Here is an 18,230-nt window from a genome sequence, read left to right as displayed (position 1 = left end):
GGCGGGCTTTAAATGGGGGCCGTCCGGCGGCTCCGAAGCTGAGCTGCAGCGGGGGGACGCGGACCGCCCTTCGCGGCACCGAGGAGCCGCTGGGGCCGCTGCCAAGCAAGGTGGCATAGGTACTGGAGGGGTGCGGGAGGAGCTGGATGTGGGCTGGGGGTGGGCGCGAGGGCAAACGAGGGTGCACACGGAGGTGCCTATGTTGCAGTGTACGCAGTGAGAGCCGGCGGGGCAAAGAGGGTGCACGCAGCATGTGATCTTGGGGCGGCGTGGCTGCAGGGTCAGTGAGTGTGCAGACTGGAGTCGCTGGGTGTGCACGGGGGTTAGTGGGTGTGCACGGCTGGTTCTGTGGGTGTGCACGCGGAGAGAGTTGTGCCCCGCCGTGTTTGCAGGGTCGGAGTGAGTTGTGTATGGCTGTTTCTGGGGGTGTGCACGGGGCTCGGTAACTGTGCTTGGTTGTTTCTGGGGGTGTGCACGGGGCCAAGGTGTGCACGCAGGATTCTGGGGGTGTGCACGGGGCTAGGCTAAGGTGTGCACTCAGGGTTGTGGAGGTATGCACCGGGGTAGGTTGTGAGTTCTGGGCTGCAGGCTTCAGTGAGTGTGCGCGCAGGGTCAGCGGGTGGGCAGGCTTCACTGAAGATGTCCCAGAGTGCGGGGCGTGCCCGCCCGGTCGGGATGGTATGTGTGCAGGCGGGCGTCGGCGATGGTGTCCGCGCGGCCGCGCGTCTGACCGGATCCTCGCTCTTCTGACAGTTCGCCCCGCGAGCGGGCTTCCCGGGCCGAGATGCTGCTCCGGGACCTGGTGCTGCGCGGAGGCTGCTGCTGGCCCTCACTGCTGCTGCACTGCGCGCTCCACCCGCTCTGGGGCTTCGTGCAGGTGAGCAGGGCGCGGGCTGGGCTCCGGCTGGGCGCGGGCTCAGCGCGGGCTGCTAGGCCTCCAGGGCGGGGTGTCTGGGGACTTCATGCCCTCTCCCTGCAGCGGCTCCTCTGATTGGTCCCAGAGAGAGCTTCAAACCCTTTGCCGTCCAGTCGATTCTGACTCATAGCGACCCTATGGGACAGAGTAGAACTGCCCCATAGGGTTTCCAAGGCTGTAAATCTTCATGGAAGCAGACTGCCACATCTTTCTCCCAAAGCGGCTGGTAGGTTGAAACTGCCAACCTTTCAGATGGCAGTCGTGCCCTTAATAAGAGCTTCAGAAAAGAAAAGATCTTAGGGTCCCTCATCCTCTGACCTTGAAAAGGTGGAAAAACAAAGCGAAACAAAACCCAGACAACTCTGGGGAGAGAGGCTTCAGCTGCCGCCCGGTAAGGCCTGCAGGACAGGGCCTTAGCGCAGAAGCGGGGTTAGAGATGCTCTTTGATGGTAGCAGACTGTTGCAAAAATGTGGGGACAGAGCCTCAGGCGGTTTTTCAAACTTAAAAAAAAAAAGAAAAAAACATGTCCCAGGAATATACATTCTTTATTTCCCACCGGAACCACTGATAAACTTCAAATTAGCCTTCTTAAATTGGCCTTCCAGACAGGATCGGGCTGTGTTGATTGTAGGTAGCGGAGTTGGGGTGTGGACAGATTTTGTGTGTGGGGAACATAAGAAGGAAATTTCCATCCATAAGGACTGCCTGAGGAGGCAAGCCCTCACTCTCAATCCCCAAACCTCAAGGCAGAGGCCAGGCAGCCACCAGCTGGAGTTACTTCTGTCAGGGTCAGAGAGCGGGACAGACCAGATGGTTCCTAGTGCCTCCCGGCGTGCGTCAGGTCATTGGTACAGTGGAGTGGTGAAGAGGTGAATTTTGGTGTCATCTCAGAGTTTTCCGTCCTAGCTCTGCCCCTTGCCTCTCTGAGCCTCTGTTTCTCCTTCCTCACTGTGCTGTTGTATTTGATGAGATAAAGCAAGTAAAGATCAGAGTGCAGTGCCTGGACCCTAATAACCACTGCATAGTAGCTGCTGCCACCACTGCCATTATTAGTAATAGTGACACTGCTCTTATATCTGGCTTCCGGGCACTCGGTTGGGCATTTTTGAATTGCTAGTGATTCAGCAGGCTCTGGAGGACATTTTTACTGTTTTGACCACTGAGGGACCCACTCTGGGGTATTTGCAGCTTCGTGTTCTCCTGGTGGCACTTTGGGGGTTGGGGACTGTTCAGATGGCTGCCCTGAGTAGTGGGTGACTGGCCAAAGAAGTAGGGATGGGGCAGTTTGCCAGTCTGTCATGATCTACGTGCCGTCCCAAGTGATGGGGCCCTGCTGGGAACCAGCTCTGCCAGCGTGCTCAGATGGTGGCTTGGGTGACAGAGAGAGTCAGGGGCTGTGATGCTGGGACAAGTGTGCCAGTCAAGTGTGCGAGGCGGCCAGTTGCACCCCCCTCCCGGCAGCAGTCCCCGGCTCCAGCTCTCTTTTCTGGCTTGCCTCTGTCTCACTCACAGTTGTTTTCCTTTCGGAATTGACAGCTTTGTTTAATGTGTGAAACACCAGTTATTACACTCAGCTGTACCTCCGCAGGATTCAGGGTTTTGTCACTTCTAAACACTTAGGGGATTGGGACCGACTTCCCCTGTCGTTCAGCTTTGAGCTGAACTGCTGATGTTAAGTTCCTGTATTTTTGATATACATTTGTTTATAGTTTTTCTCTCTTCTGTGAGAGTTTTTGGCTAGTATGGAGAGCAACTTGACTATGTTGTCTATCTCCAAGACTAGAATTCCGTTGCATGAACTGTTGTTGTTGTTAGGTGCCCTCGGGTCAGTTCCAACTCATAGCAACCCCATGTGTAACAGAAGGAAACACTGCCCGGTCCTATGCCATCTTCACAGTCGTTGCTATGTTTGAGCCCATTGTTGCAGAAACTGTGTCAATCCATCTGGTTGAGGGTCTTGCACGTTTTTGCCAACCCTCTACTTTACCAACCATGATGTCTTTCTCCAAGGACTGGTCCCTCCTGATAACATGTCCAAAATATGAGAGACGAAGTAACAGGGTCGAAATAACACCCGCTAGCCTCCACTGCTGCCACCGAAAGAAAGAATTATTTGAAAGCAGCTCAGTTTTTTAAACAGTGTCCTTCGGCCAGGCAGTGCTTACACAAGCAATCACATGTGTGTGTATTTCAGATGCTGTTACTCAATTCAAATCAATTTTCCTGAAAATCAATTAGAAAAGGGATCCTTCAGACAAGTAGAATGGTAGCATCTTGGCTTCAGGCTTTGGAAAAATTAATCTACAGATGATAGGGACTGGGAAACCACGGATGGGGGGCTGTGGAATGAACAGGTCTGGTCTTTCAGCAAAAGAGCTGAAACCAAGGGAACATAGAGGAGAAGAGGAAGAACGGAAGTGCACAAAGCCACGTGTTTCCCTTTAAGCAGAGGAAGTAAAATCAGTTTTGTCATGGGGGTTCTCAAATATAAAGAGAGAACTCAGAGCTATCCGTGCTTTAATGAGCATTTTTCCAGAAGAATCCCCCAAAATGGTAAACATTAGGAAGGGTAGGTCAAATCACAAAGTCCGATAATTCTCAGGGTAATTGATGCGGCAAGAGACCCGTGGTTCCCCAAACCACCAGGTTCCTACGTTGAAATCCACCCAGAGTCTCTAACTGCTGTCCAGATGATAAGACACTTAATCATTAAATTCAGATGGCATTTCAGTTGCCAGACGAGTTGGTGGGGGCATGTCTTAGGCTTTCCTCCTTTTTTCTTTAATGTGTCTAGAATTGAGCTTTTGTGATTTAGGGTTCTTCTAAGTTCACTTCCAGATGATTCCATCCTTTGCAAGCAAAGAGGATGATGGGCTGGGAAATTTATTAGGTGTGACAGCAGTGTGTCTCATCAAGTTACTGAGGTGCTGGCCTGTCTCCATAAAAGATGCCAGAAGCCGTCCTCGCTGTGGTCGCCTTCCTAAAGCACTCATCGGGGAGACAGGCTCTGAGTGGGTGGGGGGTGGTCTCTGCGTGCTGAGGAGTAGCTACCCCAGACCCAAGAGATGTTGAACCCCTCCTCAAGCCAGCCACTACAGCTTCATTATTCAGCAGAACTTATAGGGCACCTACTGTATGCCAAGCCTTGTAGTAAGTGCAAGGGATGGAGGGGTCTCTGCCCTCATGGGATGGATAGTTTGGCGATGGAGAGATAATTAAACAAGTAATTATAGGCAAGAGAGCTCAGAGGGAGCCAACAGCCGGGAGAAAAGACCTGGCTGAGGAGCCAGTGATGCCTCAAAGATGTCGTGCTTAAGCTGAGACCTGAAGGATGAGGAGGCAGGATGCGAAGCGAGGGTGAGGAGTCCTGGCTGAGGCAACAGCCCTGAGGCCTGAGGAGGGGAAGTGGAGGAACCGAGAGCAGGAAAGCACCAGGTAAGGCCACTGTTGTAAGCCACTAACATGGCATCGCACTTTTGGACTTGATCCTGAGGGCTGTGGGGACTGTTGAGGGTTCTAAGCAAGAGAAAACATGATCTCAGGTTGACATTTTAGAAAGTTCCAGCACAAAGGATGGATTCGAGATAGGAGGGCAAGTGCTGCCCTGGGAGATATGGCGGTGGCCTGGTTTAGGGTCGTGGCAGCGAGGGAGAAATGGATGGGTTCAAAGTCTATGTAGGAGGCAATGTCCATGGGACCAGGTGAGCCGGACAGCAGAAAGCTGCACTGATTGGCCAGCTGTGGGACAGAGGGCAGAGAAGTGGCAGATGTGGGGTGCTATGCCATCTGAGTTCCCTGTACCCTCCAAGCTAGAAAGTTTCTGGGGACAGAGGGGGACATGCTAGACACATTGAGGTACCTCTGGTCTCTCCTCAGCCATCCCTGCAGCCAGGTAGCAGGGGTGAGTTCTGTTCTCTCTTACGCGTACCTTTTATAGGCACTAAGTCCAGGTGACTGTGGGACCTACTGATGACTACCTGAGGGACCTATCTCTCTGTGAGTGTAGCATTGACAGGATCCTGGTCCCATGAGAACACTGCAGAGCGGGGGCGGGAAGGCAGATGAGGGCACAACTGCAATAGAAGTGGTCACCGGAAGTAATGATAGCAGCTTTTGTTCTGTGGACTTAAGGCAACTCACTTACCTCCCCGGTCCTCTGCTCCCTCTTAGGCGAGTCTAGCTTAGAGCAGGTGACGTCAGTGTTCAAGTTTCTTCTGCTGTGGGACTGCCCAAGATACAAACCAGCCAGGAGCTGAAACAAGGTTTATATCTTAAAATGGAGCCAGAGTTGGGGGACGGGATAGATCCTATGTTTCTCCACTCATGGGCAGACCCACCCCTCAATGCCTTTTTATTGAGCCCGGACTGAACGCCACTTTGGGTACGTTACTTAGTGTCTCCGAGCGTGTTGTCCCTTCCATTAGGTGTGGATAATGATACCCGCCTCTCCCCATCCTCAGGATGAAAGGAGAGCGTGTGTCATGTGTCTGACACATAGTAGGGAGAAGCAAAGCACAGACTTACCTGCCTGGCCCCTCAAGACACTCACAATCAATTGTGAGGAGACAGACATTACAAAACAGTGAGGGAAGTGCTAAAAAGTGTTTTGAAGCAGCAACAGGCAGGTAGGTCAAGTTCAGGGGGCACGGGGTTCAGGACAGCTTGCCCAAGTTTGTGCAAGAGCTGGGTGTGAAGAATGGCTTGAAGTTGGCGAGCGGATCAAGTCAGCCGCCGACTCATGGCAACCCCATGCACAGCAGACACAACGCTGCCTGGTCCTGCACCATCCCCATGATGGGTTGCAGATCAGACCGTTGTGATCCATAGCGTTTACACTGGCTGATTTTTAGAAGTAGATCTTTCTTCCTAGTCCATCTTAGTCTGGAAGCTCCTCTGAAGCCTGTTCAACATCGTAATAACATGAAAGCCTCCACCGACAGACAGGTGGTGGCTGCACATGAGGTGCATTGGCCGGGAATCGAACCCAGGTCTCCTGCATGGAAGGCGAGGATTTTACCACAGAACCACTACTGCCTCCTGGCAAGTGGATACACCGTTCGCATAACCAGGGGTCCAGTTGAGCAAGGCTCGGGAGCCCCAGGCTTGCGTTGGATCTGACTGCTTGGAAACCCTGGTGAGATGCCCCGTGTGGGGCCTTTCTCCCAGGGAGAAGGAAAATTAGACTAGACTTCATGCTTTTGTGATAACAGTCCATGAAGCAGTCGTGACTCCTCCCAATTCGGTGGGGCTTTTATTCCTAGAGACCAGAAACTGTAGGTTTTTAACACGCAGGGCACTCCCTCACTTCCTCCTCCTTCAGCCTTGCAACTTGACTACGATTTCATCGCATTCAACACTCTTATACATCTGTGTCCTTATATCCTCTCACAAAAAATAGGTCATTGTGTCAGGCCAGGTTAAACAAGCGTGCTCCTCTTAAACTCTTGTGCATAAATTGCACCTTGGAGCATGGGAGAGTAATTGTTTTGGCAATGGCTTTGTTCAAAGTTCGCACACTTTGTAGCATTCAGCAGAGATGCGATATCGGAGGCCAGCCATTGGGAGAAGGGAGCTTTTGAGCAACCCCCAGAGGCTTAGAAGGTCCGAATTCAGAGGACAAGCTCAGTGGTGGGCGTTCCGACCACACCAGGGGAGGGGCTGGTGGGTTGGGCCCTGGCATGTAAGGAGTTGATCGGCTCTATAAAATAATTGCAAAAGTGCTCACCATCTCAGGGTCTGCTCCACCTAGTGGGAGATCAGATTGCCTTCTAGTTCTGAACTCTGTCCATGGTCCTTTAAAAATGCTAAAAGCGGGAGCCTCTTGGCCTCTGGGATATTAAGGTAGACTGTACATCAAGTCATCTCCTGCCGCCTTCCCCACGGCCATTACACAAGCCTCTTCACCTCCTCCAAGCGCGGAGGGGAGCCCTTTGGGCTTTTGCTACCAGGCCCAGGACGCAAAAAGTGAAGGGATGGGGTTAGCCTCCAAGCCAATTGCCATCAAGTCGACTCTGACTCATGGCGGCCCCATGTGACAGAGTAGAATTGTGCTCTGTAGGGTTTTCAATGGGTGCTTCTTCTGAAATAGATTGCCAGGACTTTCTTCCCAGGTGCCTCTGGGTGGACTCCAACCCTCAACCTTTTGATTAGCAGCTGATAGTGTTAACCGTTTGCATGACCCGGGGACTCCGTGTTGGCCTCCGAGGGCAGGGAAGTTGGGGTCTCTGGGTTTGTATGCACTCAGAGATGACAGCCGGAGAAATTAATCATGGCTATCATTGGGAGGGTGTGTGTGCAGGGGAAGGGGGGGTTGACCACCAGCTCTTTCCTTCCTGCCTTTAAATCAGCTTGTTCCCTGGAAAAATGGCATTCTGGTGTTGGGAGGGAACTTGGCAGTCAGCCTAAACCAGTGGATCTCACCTGGCTGTACATGAGAAGTTTAACCGGAAAGCTTAACCAAAATACTGGTGCCTGGTTCCACGGGCAGAAAATCTGAATTAATTGTTCAGGGGAAGGGCTAAGTCATGGTATGTTTTTTAAAGCTGCCCGGGAGATTCTTACCTGCAGCCAGGACTGGGAACCACTGGTCCAGCACAACGCACTCTTGCTACCCTGCCTAGTTTTCAGATGAGGAAATGGGTGTAGACAAAAACGCCAGACCAAGGCTTAAAGAGCGTGGCTTCTGGTCCAGTTTTTTTAAATTTCATTCTTTCATTCACCAAATATTTACTGAGGCCAGGAATTCCCCTGGGTGCTGGGTTATAATTTTTGTTAGGTGCCGTTGAGTCACTTCCGACTCAGAGACTTCCTGTGTTACAGACTTGAATCACCCCATAGAGTCTTCTTGGCTGTGATCTTTACGGGAGCAGATCACAAGGTCTTTCTCCTGCGGAGCAGCTGGTGGGTTCAAACTGACAACCTTTCAGTTAACTGTCAAGCACTTAACCATCAAAGGAGCCTGGTGGCACAGTGGAGCTCTGGTGGTACAGTGGTTAAGAGCTCAGCTGCTAACCATAAGGACGGCAGTTCAAATCCACCAGCTGCTCCTTGGAAACCCTATGGGGCAGTTCTCCTCTGCCCTATAGGGTCGCTATGAGTCCAAATCGACTCTACAGCAGCAGGTTTTTTTTTTTTTTATGGTTTCATGGTGCAGTGGTTAAAGCACTTGGCTGGTTATCAGAAAGTCGGTAGTTAAAATCCACCAGCCACTCCTCAGGAGAAAGACATGGCAGTCTGCTTCTGTAAAGATTACAGCCTTCAAGACCCTATGGGGGCATTCTCCTCTGTCCTATAGGATTGCTATGAGTCAGAACCGACTTGACGGCAATGGGCTTAACTGTTGCACCATCAGGGCTCCTGTGGGTTATAATAGTGGCGGGGGCGGAGGGCGGGAAGCTTGATCCCTGTCCTCAAAGAGCTTCAGTACAATGGTAAAGACAGATATGGATCAGGTAGTCACCCAAATGCCACTTTCTCTCACCGAGAGTGGAACCTGGTGCCAGGAGAGCCTTAAAAGGAGGTCAGATCTGGCCAGAGAGGTCAGAGATACTGCCCGGAGGAGGTGCTCACAGAGCTGGGTAGGGGCAGCGGGGAGAGGGTGGGCGGACATCCGGGCCATGGGAACAGCATATGCAAATGCTGTGTAGTGGGAGGGAGCTTGGCCAGGATCCAGGAACCAAAAGAAGGACAGTGAGGGCAGGTCAGAGAGCAGGAGCATGGGACGAAGTGGGGCTGGTGACGTTGTCTGGGGCCACATCCTGCAGGGCCTGGTGGGCCACGAGATCCCATGAGAACTGGGAAGGCATTCCAGGGTTGTTGGGTGTGGAGGTGGTTTGGTTGGGTGGGTTTTTGTGTGGAGAATTGACTAAACATTGGGCAGGTTGCTCCAATCCCCTCGGACATGGGGACAATGGAGCAGAGGCCTGCATGGATAAGGTTCTGTCTCCAGCATGGTGGATTTGCCTTAACACCCCCCAGAGTAGATGCAGGGAGCCCATCCGAAGACACAGCAGGAGAGAAGACAATGGCTTGGCATAGTGCAGAAGCAAGGAAGATGAGAGAAGTGGTGGGCTCAGGTTCCTATCCTACCACTATCCGGGTGTGAGAACCCCGGGCAGGGACTTCTCCAGCCTGGACCTCAGTTTCCTCACTTGTACAATGGGGGAGATTATGCGAGTTGACTTCAAGTTCTTGAGTACCGCTCATAACATCCAGGTGACTTGCCATAGCTGGTCCTTGGCAGAGCTGGAAAGAAACCCTGGTCTCCAGACCTCCCACAGCATTTTCTCATTTGAACCAACAACCCCAACTTCGGGCCCATTCTCCAAGCCTTGGTCTTCAGGGAGAAATGCAAAGTTACAGGCTGGCCGGGGGGCGGGGGATGGTGGGCCCATCTCAACTCCCGGTTGCCTCATTGTCTTCTATGTCTCTCGGGCTTGCGTGCCCGTGTCCACAGGTGACTCACGGTGAGCCCCAGAAGTCCTGCTCCAGGGTGACTGACAGCTGCCAACACATCTGCCAGTGCCGGCCACCTCCCCCTCTGCCCCCGCCGCCCCCGCCCCCACCGCCTCCCAGACTCCTCTCAGCCCCACGTAAGTAAAGGCTCACTCCATTTTCGGGTTTCTCTGTGTGTTTCCCGGACCGAGGGCAGCCCTTCTTCCTTTGTAATTTTCCACTGGCCGAGCAGGAGGGAAGCCAAGGCCCAACTTTTCCCTGCAGTCTGCAGAACGCCTTTCCCCAGAATGTTCCTGCGAGATGGAGAAAGATGATGCTCCATCGGTTAATCAGATAAAAGTCAATCTCCATCTGATGAGTGGCTCTGCCTGCCTTGTTCTGAAGGCCAGACACTTCAAGGGGGGCAGCGACCGGGCACTGGTTTGAAGTATCCCGCCCACCTGCACACTTTCACATTTCGATTTTAAATCACGTTTAAGGAGGCAATTAGAACAGAATTGAAGTCAAGTCTCGGAGGGCAGTTACGCAGATGCCTTTTGACGATTTGCAGCTCTTTCTGCTCAAAACCCCCTTTGACTTGTTGCCTTGGACGATTTCATTTCTGAACAATTTGATTGCCTGACCTTTCAAACAAAGAAGGGTTTCTTTAGCCAGAAATGGCCTCAGCCCTGACCTCGACTTGCTTAAACTCCCTGCTTACAATTGTTGGTTGATAAGGTTTCTAAATGGAGGGTCTGTACTTGAGATTGATCACTGGCGTTTCGGCCAGGAGAACGCCATGACAGTGTCTGCATCTACCTCATTAAACACACCGCTGCTGAATTTATTTGGGGCGTATTTTAAATGACCTTGATCAGCTTGTTCTCTGGAAGGCTGTGTTCCTAGTCTCTTGGTATCCAGTCGGGGATGCAGTGTTTAGGGGATCCTTGCAGTGTATGTGAATTTCTGCGTGTGTCTGTGAGGCCCCCATCTGTCTCTCCATCCTTACCTGACCCCCCTGGGGCCCAGTGCTTCTCAAAGGACAGCCCTCAAACTAACCCTTCGCCTGAGATATTTGTTGTCAAGTGCGGGCTGAAGCCTCATTTCAAACCCACAGAGTCTGATTCGTTGGGGTGGAGCTTGGGCATTGTCATTAAAACAATTTCTGAGGTGATTCAAATGCAAATTGAAGTTGAGAACCTAGGCCTCGCTGGCCTCTGTTTCAGGCCCCACAGGAATCCTGCCTCTGAAGAATCCTTCTATGCCAGGATGCTCGCTGTCTTTGTGTCCTGTTGTTGGATGCCATCAAGTCTATTCTGACTCATAGCAACCCCATATGACAGAGTAGAACTGCCCTGTAGGGTTTTCTAAGCTGTAATCTTTACCAAAGCAGATTGCCAGGTGTCTTAGTTCTCTAGTGCTGCTGTAACAGAGATACTCCAAGTGGATGGCTTTTACAAACAGAAATTTATTTTCTCACAGTTTGGTAGGCTAGAAGTCCGAATTCAGGGTTCTGGCTCTAGGGGAAGGCTTTCTCTGTTGACTCTGGAGGAAGGTCCTTGTCTCTTTAGCTTCTGCTTCCTGGTTCCTTGAAGATCTCCACGTGTCTTTGCATCCATTTTACCCCATCTCTGCTTCCTTAATCTGCTCCTTTTATATTTTGTAAGAGATTTACTCAAGACACACCCTACGCTAATCCTGACTCATTAACATAACAAAGACAATTTATTCGACGTAAAACAAACCCATTGCCGTGGAGTCTGTTCCGACTCATAGCAACCCTATAGGACAGAGTAAAACTGCCCAGTAGGGTTTCCAGGGAACAGCTGGTGGATTTGAACTGCTGACCTTTTGGTTAGCAGCTGAGTTCTTAACCACCATACCACCGGGGCTCCAACCACAGGCATAGAGGTCAGGATTTACAACACTATTTTGGGGGACACAATTCAGTCCATAACACCAGGCCTTTCTCCTGTGGAGCTGCTGGGTGGGTTTGAACTGCCAACCTTTTGGTTAGCAGGTAAAGAACTTAACTGTTTGTGCCACTAGGGCTCCTTAGTTTCTTAGGGCTGCTAAGCGGAAATGCCACAGGTGGGGGGCTTTAACAAGCAGAAATTTCTTTTCTCCTAGTTTAGACTAGAAGCTGGAATTCAGGACACCGGCTCTAGGGGAGGCTCTCTGTCTGCTCTGGGGGAGAATCCTTGTCTCAGCTTCTCCAGCTGGCAATTCTTGGAGTTCTTGGGCTGTGGCCTGGCCTGCGCCCGTTGTCTTCAGATAGTGCCAGCTTTCCAGCCGTGTCTGCTTTCTTTGGTGCCTAGTCTGCTCTTTTGTATCTCAGAAATGATTGACTTAAGACACACTCAACACTGATATGGCCTCATTAACATAACAAAGAAACTCCTATTCTCAAATGAAATTACATCCACAGGTACAGGGGTTAGGATTCCAACACATATTTTGGGGTACACGATTCAGTTCCTAACACTCGCCCCCCTCCTCTTTCCTGAAGGAACCCGCGCGCTTGTACTGTGGGGCTGGCCTCGGGCACCTGTCCCTGAGATCACCCCCTTCCCTTTTTTTGGAATTCATCTCCTACTCCTCGGGCTCCAGCCTGTGCTGTCTTCAGATGTGCTTATATCTAAATGGGTCCACACCCCCTGCTAGAGTCCCTTCAGTTCATCTCATGTGTCCAGTACCTGTGCCAGGTGCTGGAGGCAAAGAAGTGAAAGACTGTCGGGTCTTCTGGGATCTTTCAGATTCACAGTGAAAACCCTCCTGTCAGTAACCCACACGGTGTGTTCTGAGAGAACACAGCGGCTGTTCACAGATACAGTGGAAATCCCCGAGTTGTTGGGCAAAGCTAGAGCCATAGTAAATGATAACATTGACTTGGGTCTTAAAAAATAAGTGGGATTGTTCTAGGCTGATGAGGAAGTGGTGGAAAAGGGGCATCCAGGCAGAAGGAACAGCATAGACAGAGGCTTGGAGGGAAGACTAGTGGGTTTAAGGGATAAGATGTGGATGCAGTAGGCTTTGAGGCTGGAGCAGTGATCAAGGGGAGGACTGTAAAGGGCCGGTGTGCCTGTCTGAGTAGCTCACACTTCATCCTGTAGATAATCATCTGCCTAACGCCATTCACCATATCTGAGTACCACCTCTTATTTGTTTCTTTAAATAGACGCATTTTAAGTGTTTATACAAATTAGTTTTCCAAGAAAACTTTCTTTAACTACCATAAATGAAAACCAGTATTACTTTCCACAAATAGAAAGTGACCATAAAAAAAAAAAGGAATGTTTTCAAATGCTAAAGATTAAAACATGAAAACAAACCAGTGTTCTAAAATTCCAGTCTGCTGCGGAAGGTTCTGAGCATGAGGCCTTCTCTCTTTTTGTTAAAAAGGGAGAGAAGCAGTGATAGAGATGTCAAAGCCATAGTGACACCATGCTGAGCTTTTTTCCATGAGAAAACTGGAAGGCTTGCAAGAGAATTAAAAAGGCCAATGTTTCTTGTTATATGTCTCACTGTTTTTGAGTGCTGTGTCCATAGCATCTAAAATCATCTCAGCTAACTATAGAGAGCTGCACTCGTCCTTTGGGAAACTGTGCTATGGACAGGGATGAGCCTCCCAAGGTGTTAAGCAAGGAAGGGACATGATCCAACATCGTCTGCTTCAGAAAGATGGACTCTCAACTCTTTTGGCAGTGTGGAAGGTGGATTGGGGATGAGCCGCCAGACTGGAGTCAAGTGGAAGACTCTTGAGATAATTCAGGCCTAGACTGCCCACAGGGGTGTGGGCCACAGAGAGGGGAGGGGTACAGGAATTACTGTGCGAGGGTGAAGGGTTGAGGCCTCAAGCTGGGCTTTGGGCCTGAGGGTGCTTCTGGGCCAGAGGAGAGTAAGTGGTTGATACTACAATAGGATTTTTCCAGTTACAGCGGAAGTGGCTTAGCAATACAAAAAAAAAGGGGAGGGGGTGATGGGAAGGCAAGGGAAGTGTTTGGTTTTAGCTCATGTAACAGAATATTCAGGCAACAGATCTGCTAGATTCACAGTCTCAAATGATTATTATATTAGCTCATTCTCTCTCTCTCTCTCTCTCTCTCTCTCTCTCCTGATTTCTCCTGGGTTGCCTTTTCTCCCAGGCTGGCCCAGTGCCTATGGCTCCAGGGTTCCATCAACCCTACAGTTAGTAACCTCCCTGCAAAGAGAGTGTCTCTTTCCCAGTAGTCCAAGAGAAGTCCTGGGACTGACTTTCATTGGACCGGCTTAGGTCCCATGTCCATCCTTGGGCCAATCATGGTGGCCTACAGGATGATATGTGCTGATTGGCCAGTCCTGGGCCATGTGACCACCCCTGCAGTTGGGGTATGGAGAAGGGTCAGTTCCCATACAAAGAAGTGGTTGTTCGCCAAAGGAAGATCGGGGTGGAGGGCTATAACCCAAGGGTCAGAGCATGGACACTGGGCAGGAAGGACTGCAGATGAACTCCACAGCCATGGCGTGCCTTGAGGATGGGAGGCACATGAGACCAGTGGCAAAGAACGTGTGTTACACATTCTCTTCGTCCTCCTAGCGCTCAGCCCAAGACCCTACACACAAAAGGCGCCCAATAAATGTCAGGCGGATTGGTGGCCACACAGGCAACTTCTGCCAGTCTTAAAGTATACATTCCTGTCCTCTAATCCCAAAGGAGTTACCTTCTCCCAGATGGCTTGGGGCTTCAGGGCTGCGGAGTCTCTGCTGTCGTTCAGCAGGTGTGCCTTGAGCTCATCAGGTGCTGCGCTGTGAGGGTGCGGGCAGCCAGCGGAGCTCACAGTCCAGCCGGCCGTCTACAGTAGGCCTCCACAGGAGGGTCCTTTCCTGCCGTCTTTCTGGGTTCACTGGCTTCAGGTACACCCCAGCCCATGACCCCAGTTGGTCATCTGATGAGCCTTGCACCCTTGTCCCTCACACAGGCCTCTCCTCACCAGGCGAGCATTCGCCAGGGGCCTACTCTGTGTTCTACCTTGTGTTCGGCACACTGGCGGGAAGCGGAGGCGCAGAACTTGTCCTCATCGGCAGGGCCTGAGGAATGACAAGACCATGGACTCGGCGTGAGAGGCCGGATTGCCTAAGTGGGTGGGTTAGCCCTGCCACTTCCTCTTTGTGATTTTAAGGGGATCAGTTAATGTAAGCCTCAGTTTCTTCTTCTATAAAAATGGGCTCGAGGACCACAGCCGCCCCATGGGGTTGATTCAGGGTTGAAAATCTGCATGGTGAAAAGTGCTCGTGGAACGTGGACAGGGGTCCATTGCTGCACACTGTTCTGTGAAATCCATTCTGATAAGGAGCTGCCTGGGAGTGCTAGACTCGAGAACACAAGGCTGCCACGGGGAAACACCGCCGGCTGCTGTGTGGTCTCGCGGTGTTCTTGCCAGTCACCGTTGAGTCGACTCTGACTCGTGGCAACTCCGTGTGCGTCAGAGTGGACCTGTGCGCCACAGGATTTGCAATGGCTGATTTTTTGGAGGTAGATCACCAGGCCTTTCTTCCAAGGCACCTCTGGGTGAACTTGAACCTCCAACGTTTTGGGTAGCAGCTGAGAACCTAAACTGTATCACCCAGCTCCCCGACTTGGGAGGGGATATTTAATTCCAAAGTGGAGAAGGGAAGGGAGGACCTGGGAAGGAATGTGGGAATTCCCAGGTCGATGGTGGATTGACCGAAGTGAGGAGGCTAGACAGGTCATGGAAGAGAGGGAGTGGTCGAAGCAAAGAGCCAGAATTAGGAGCCCAGGGATCAGGGAGGCGCCTCACCACTGAGGAAGAATGATCTGCAGGCATGTGGGATACAATGTGTGTGTCTGGGACTGAAGAAGAAAGAAGCAAGAAGGAAATATCTGTGTTCATACAGACATGCGAAGAAGGGGCTTCTCCTGGTTTTTCCTTCCAATTGATCATCTTCGCTGGTAGTAATGGCCAGAAACATCCACCAGAATTGTTGAGTGTCCTCCCCTCCTCATCCAAACAGAACCCTGCACTGCCCTTTGGCTGAGGGTGACCAACAAATTATCCCAGTTTGCGACATGCTTTTTAATTTTGTTTTTTGTTATATTTATGTTTGGTGTGTTTTGTTTTGCTGTGAGAATTTCAAGAGTCCTGAGTCTCCCAAAACTCCACCTGGAATTCCTTGCTCTTTGGGGCCCAGCCCTGTGTCGTCCTTCCCAGCCACCCTGGGAAGTCTGCTGAGACAGCCCTGCCCTGAGCTCCGCCTGCCATCCAGACGGAGGAGAGAAAAGACTTGTGTGAGAGGGAAGATTCCCAAGAGCACCTCTGGGTTTTGCCCCTTGCTTGTCAAGCTCAGCCCACAACCTCTTATGCCAAGGTGATGTCTGCCTAGGGTTGCTGCCGTTTTGTAAACTTTTGTAAGCTATGTATTCCCAGAGGCGCTCAAACCTCAGCGTGCATGAGAATCCCCCAGAGAGCTTATTAAAACACCAATGGCTGGAGCCCTGGCCAGTGTTCCTGATTCAGCAGGTCTGGGGTACCAGTTGCCATCGAGTCATATGAGGCTCATGGAATCTCATGTGTATCAGAGTAGAACTGTGCTCTATATGGTTTTCAATGGCTGATTTTTCAGAAGTAAATCTCCGAGCCATTCTTCAGAGGTGCCCCTGGGTGGGCTGGAACCTCCACAAACCTTTCAGTTAGCAGTCGAGCGCGTTAACCGTGTGTACCACCCGGGGGTGCCAGGTCTGAGGTGGGGTCTGAGAATTTGCATTTCTAATAAATTTTCAGGTGCTGCTGGTGCTGCTGGCTGGGAAACATACTTTGAGAACCAGCACCCTAGAGAATGACACGCTAAAGGGCTTTGGAGTCAGACTCAACCTGTCCACTCCTGGTTCTGTGACGCTGGGTACATCACATCCTTCTCAGAGCCTCAGTTTCCTCATCTGTAAAGTGGGGTTGCTGATGGCTCTGTGAGGAAGGATTACTGTGATGATGGGAAATTATACGAGCTGTACTGGGCAGATAACACTCACAATGACTCAGAGCCCGGCTTTCTGCCCTGCAGACCTGGGCCAATCTTTGTTCATTAGCTAAGTGATTTGGGCAAGATATCCTTAACTACGTGGAGCTTCAGTATCCACATCTGTAAAATGGGTGCCTACTGCATAGGGTCGTTGTGAGGATTCAATGTACAGAGCACACAGCACAGAGTCTGGAACCCAATTAACACTCAACAAATGGTAGCTAATAATAATAATGATATCTACAGTAATAATAATAGACACTAACCTTCAAATGGAGCCCATGGGTGGTGCAAATGGTTAATGCACTTGGCTGTTAACCAAAAGGTTGGAGGTTTGAGCCTACCCAGAGGCACCTCAGAAAAAAGGTCTAGAGATCGGCTTCCAAAAACTCAGCCGTTGAAAACCCTGTGGAGTACAGTTCTACTCTGACCCACATGGGGTGTCCATGAGTCAGAGTCAATTCGAGAGCAACTAGTTAACTGTCAGATGGAGAATTGCTGAAATGTGGTTCTGGGCAGTGTCTGCTGAGAAATCAGACTAGAAACTCGAGGAAGAAATAGGTTCTTTTGGGGTGTGCCACAGTACAGCCAGAATGCTCCTTAGAAGAAAGGATGGCAAGACTACGTCTCACATACTTTGGACATGTTATCAGGAGCGACCAGTCCCTGGAGAAGGACATCATGCTTGGTAAAGCAGAGAGTCAGCAAAGAAAAGGAAGACCTTCAGTGAGATGAATTGACACAGTGGCTGCAATGATGGGCTCAAGCATAACAAGGATTGTGAGGATGGCACAGGACCGGGTGGTGTTTCGTTCTGTGGTACATAGGGTTGCTCTGAGTCGGAACCGACTCAGCGGCACCTAACAACGACAACAACAGACTCCCCTAGATCTTCAATAGAAAAAAAAAAAAAGGTTTACAGAGAGTTCCACTGGCTTCCTTCTGGGGCAGCCCTTGCCAGACGCGTAGTCCTCAAAGTCGAGCAGGCTCCCCAGGCAAACATACTTCTGGAAAGTGTGGGTGGGGGTCAACCCTGGCAAAGGCAGAGTCGTGCTCCAGGGTCTGACCGAAAAGCCCGTGGCAGCCTGCAGAGCTCAGGGCCCAGGCTTGCTCTGTAAATGTCACCGATGGTCTGCTCATCCCCGCCTGTGACTCAGATGGCCGAGGTCGGGGCAAGAGACGTGCACCAGCCCTCAAGGAGAAGCACGCACACCCCCTCCACGAGACCTGCTTCAGAGGTGGATGGAACCCAAAATAGCTGCGGAGAACAAAGGCGTGAGCGTGCATCTCCATAGTGCCTGATTCGAGGAGTTCAAAGCGCTGCTATAGATTTTGTTTGCATGTATTTTATTCTTAGAAAAATCATGAGAGAGGTTAGGTGACTCCCCAAAGGTCACAAAGCAGTGCTGGAGCTAGAAATGGCACTCCGCCAACTCCCCTCCCATGTGACAAGGGCCAAGTTTTAACAGAGAAAGAAGCAAACAGACTAAGTTCTAGAAAGGTTTTTTTACTTACCCAGAAAACTAGAAAAAGAAAAAAAAAACAAAAAACCCATTGCCGTGGAGTCGATTCCGACTCATAGTAACCCTATGGGACAGAGTAGAACTGCCCTCTAGGGTTTCCAACGCTGTAATCGACTCTGTCCTACAGGGTCACTATGAGTCGGAACTGACTCAGCAGCAGTTTGAAGGAAGGAAACTTCACACAAGCAGACTGCCACATCTTTCTTCCGCGGAGCGGCTGGTGGGTTCAACCTGCCAACCTTTCTGTTAGCAGCTGAGCTCTTAAACTCTGCACCACCAGCTCTCCTTCGAAAACCAGAACACTGGTACTGAGGCAGAAACTTTGCTTTCCTCATCTCATTTA

At 50.9% G+C, this 18,230-nt stretch overlaps 1 protein-coding gene across 1 annotated transcript in view; it reads left to right on the top strand.

Moving 5' to 3' along the window:
* Window positions 1-784: 784 nt before the first annotated feature.
* The window catches only part of PRIMA1 (proline rich membrane anchor 1), a 67,776-nt gene continuing 50,330 nt past the window's right edge, over window positions 785-18,230 (top strand). Inside the window, exons 1-2 of the mRNA XM_004376691.1 lie at window positions 785-877; window positions 9,373-9,508. Coding sequence (XP_004376748.1) covers window positions 785-877; window positions 9,373-9,508 — 229 coding nt within the window. The remainder of the gene's footprint in view (window positions 878-9,372; window positions 9,509-18,230) is intronic.

This window comes from Trichechus manatus, unplaced genomic scaffold (assembly GCF_000243295.1).
Source record: "Trichechus manatus latirostris isolate Lorelei unplaced genomic scaffold, TriManLat1.0 scaffold00045, whole genome shotgun sequence".
Taxonomy (NCBI): domain Eukaryota; kingdom Metazoa; phylum Chordata; class Mammalia; order Sirenia; family Trichechidae; genus Trichechus; species Trichechus manatus.
The sequence above is the reverse complement of the archived record's forward strand: the minus strand, read 5'-3'. Positions and strand labels throughout refer to the sequence as shown.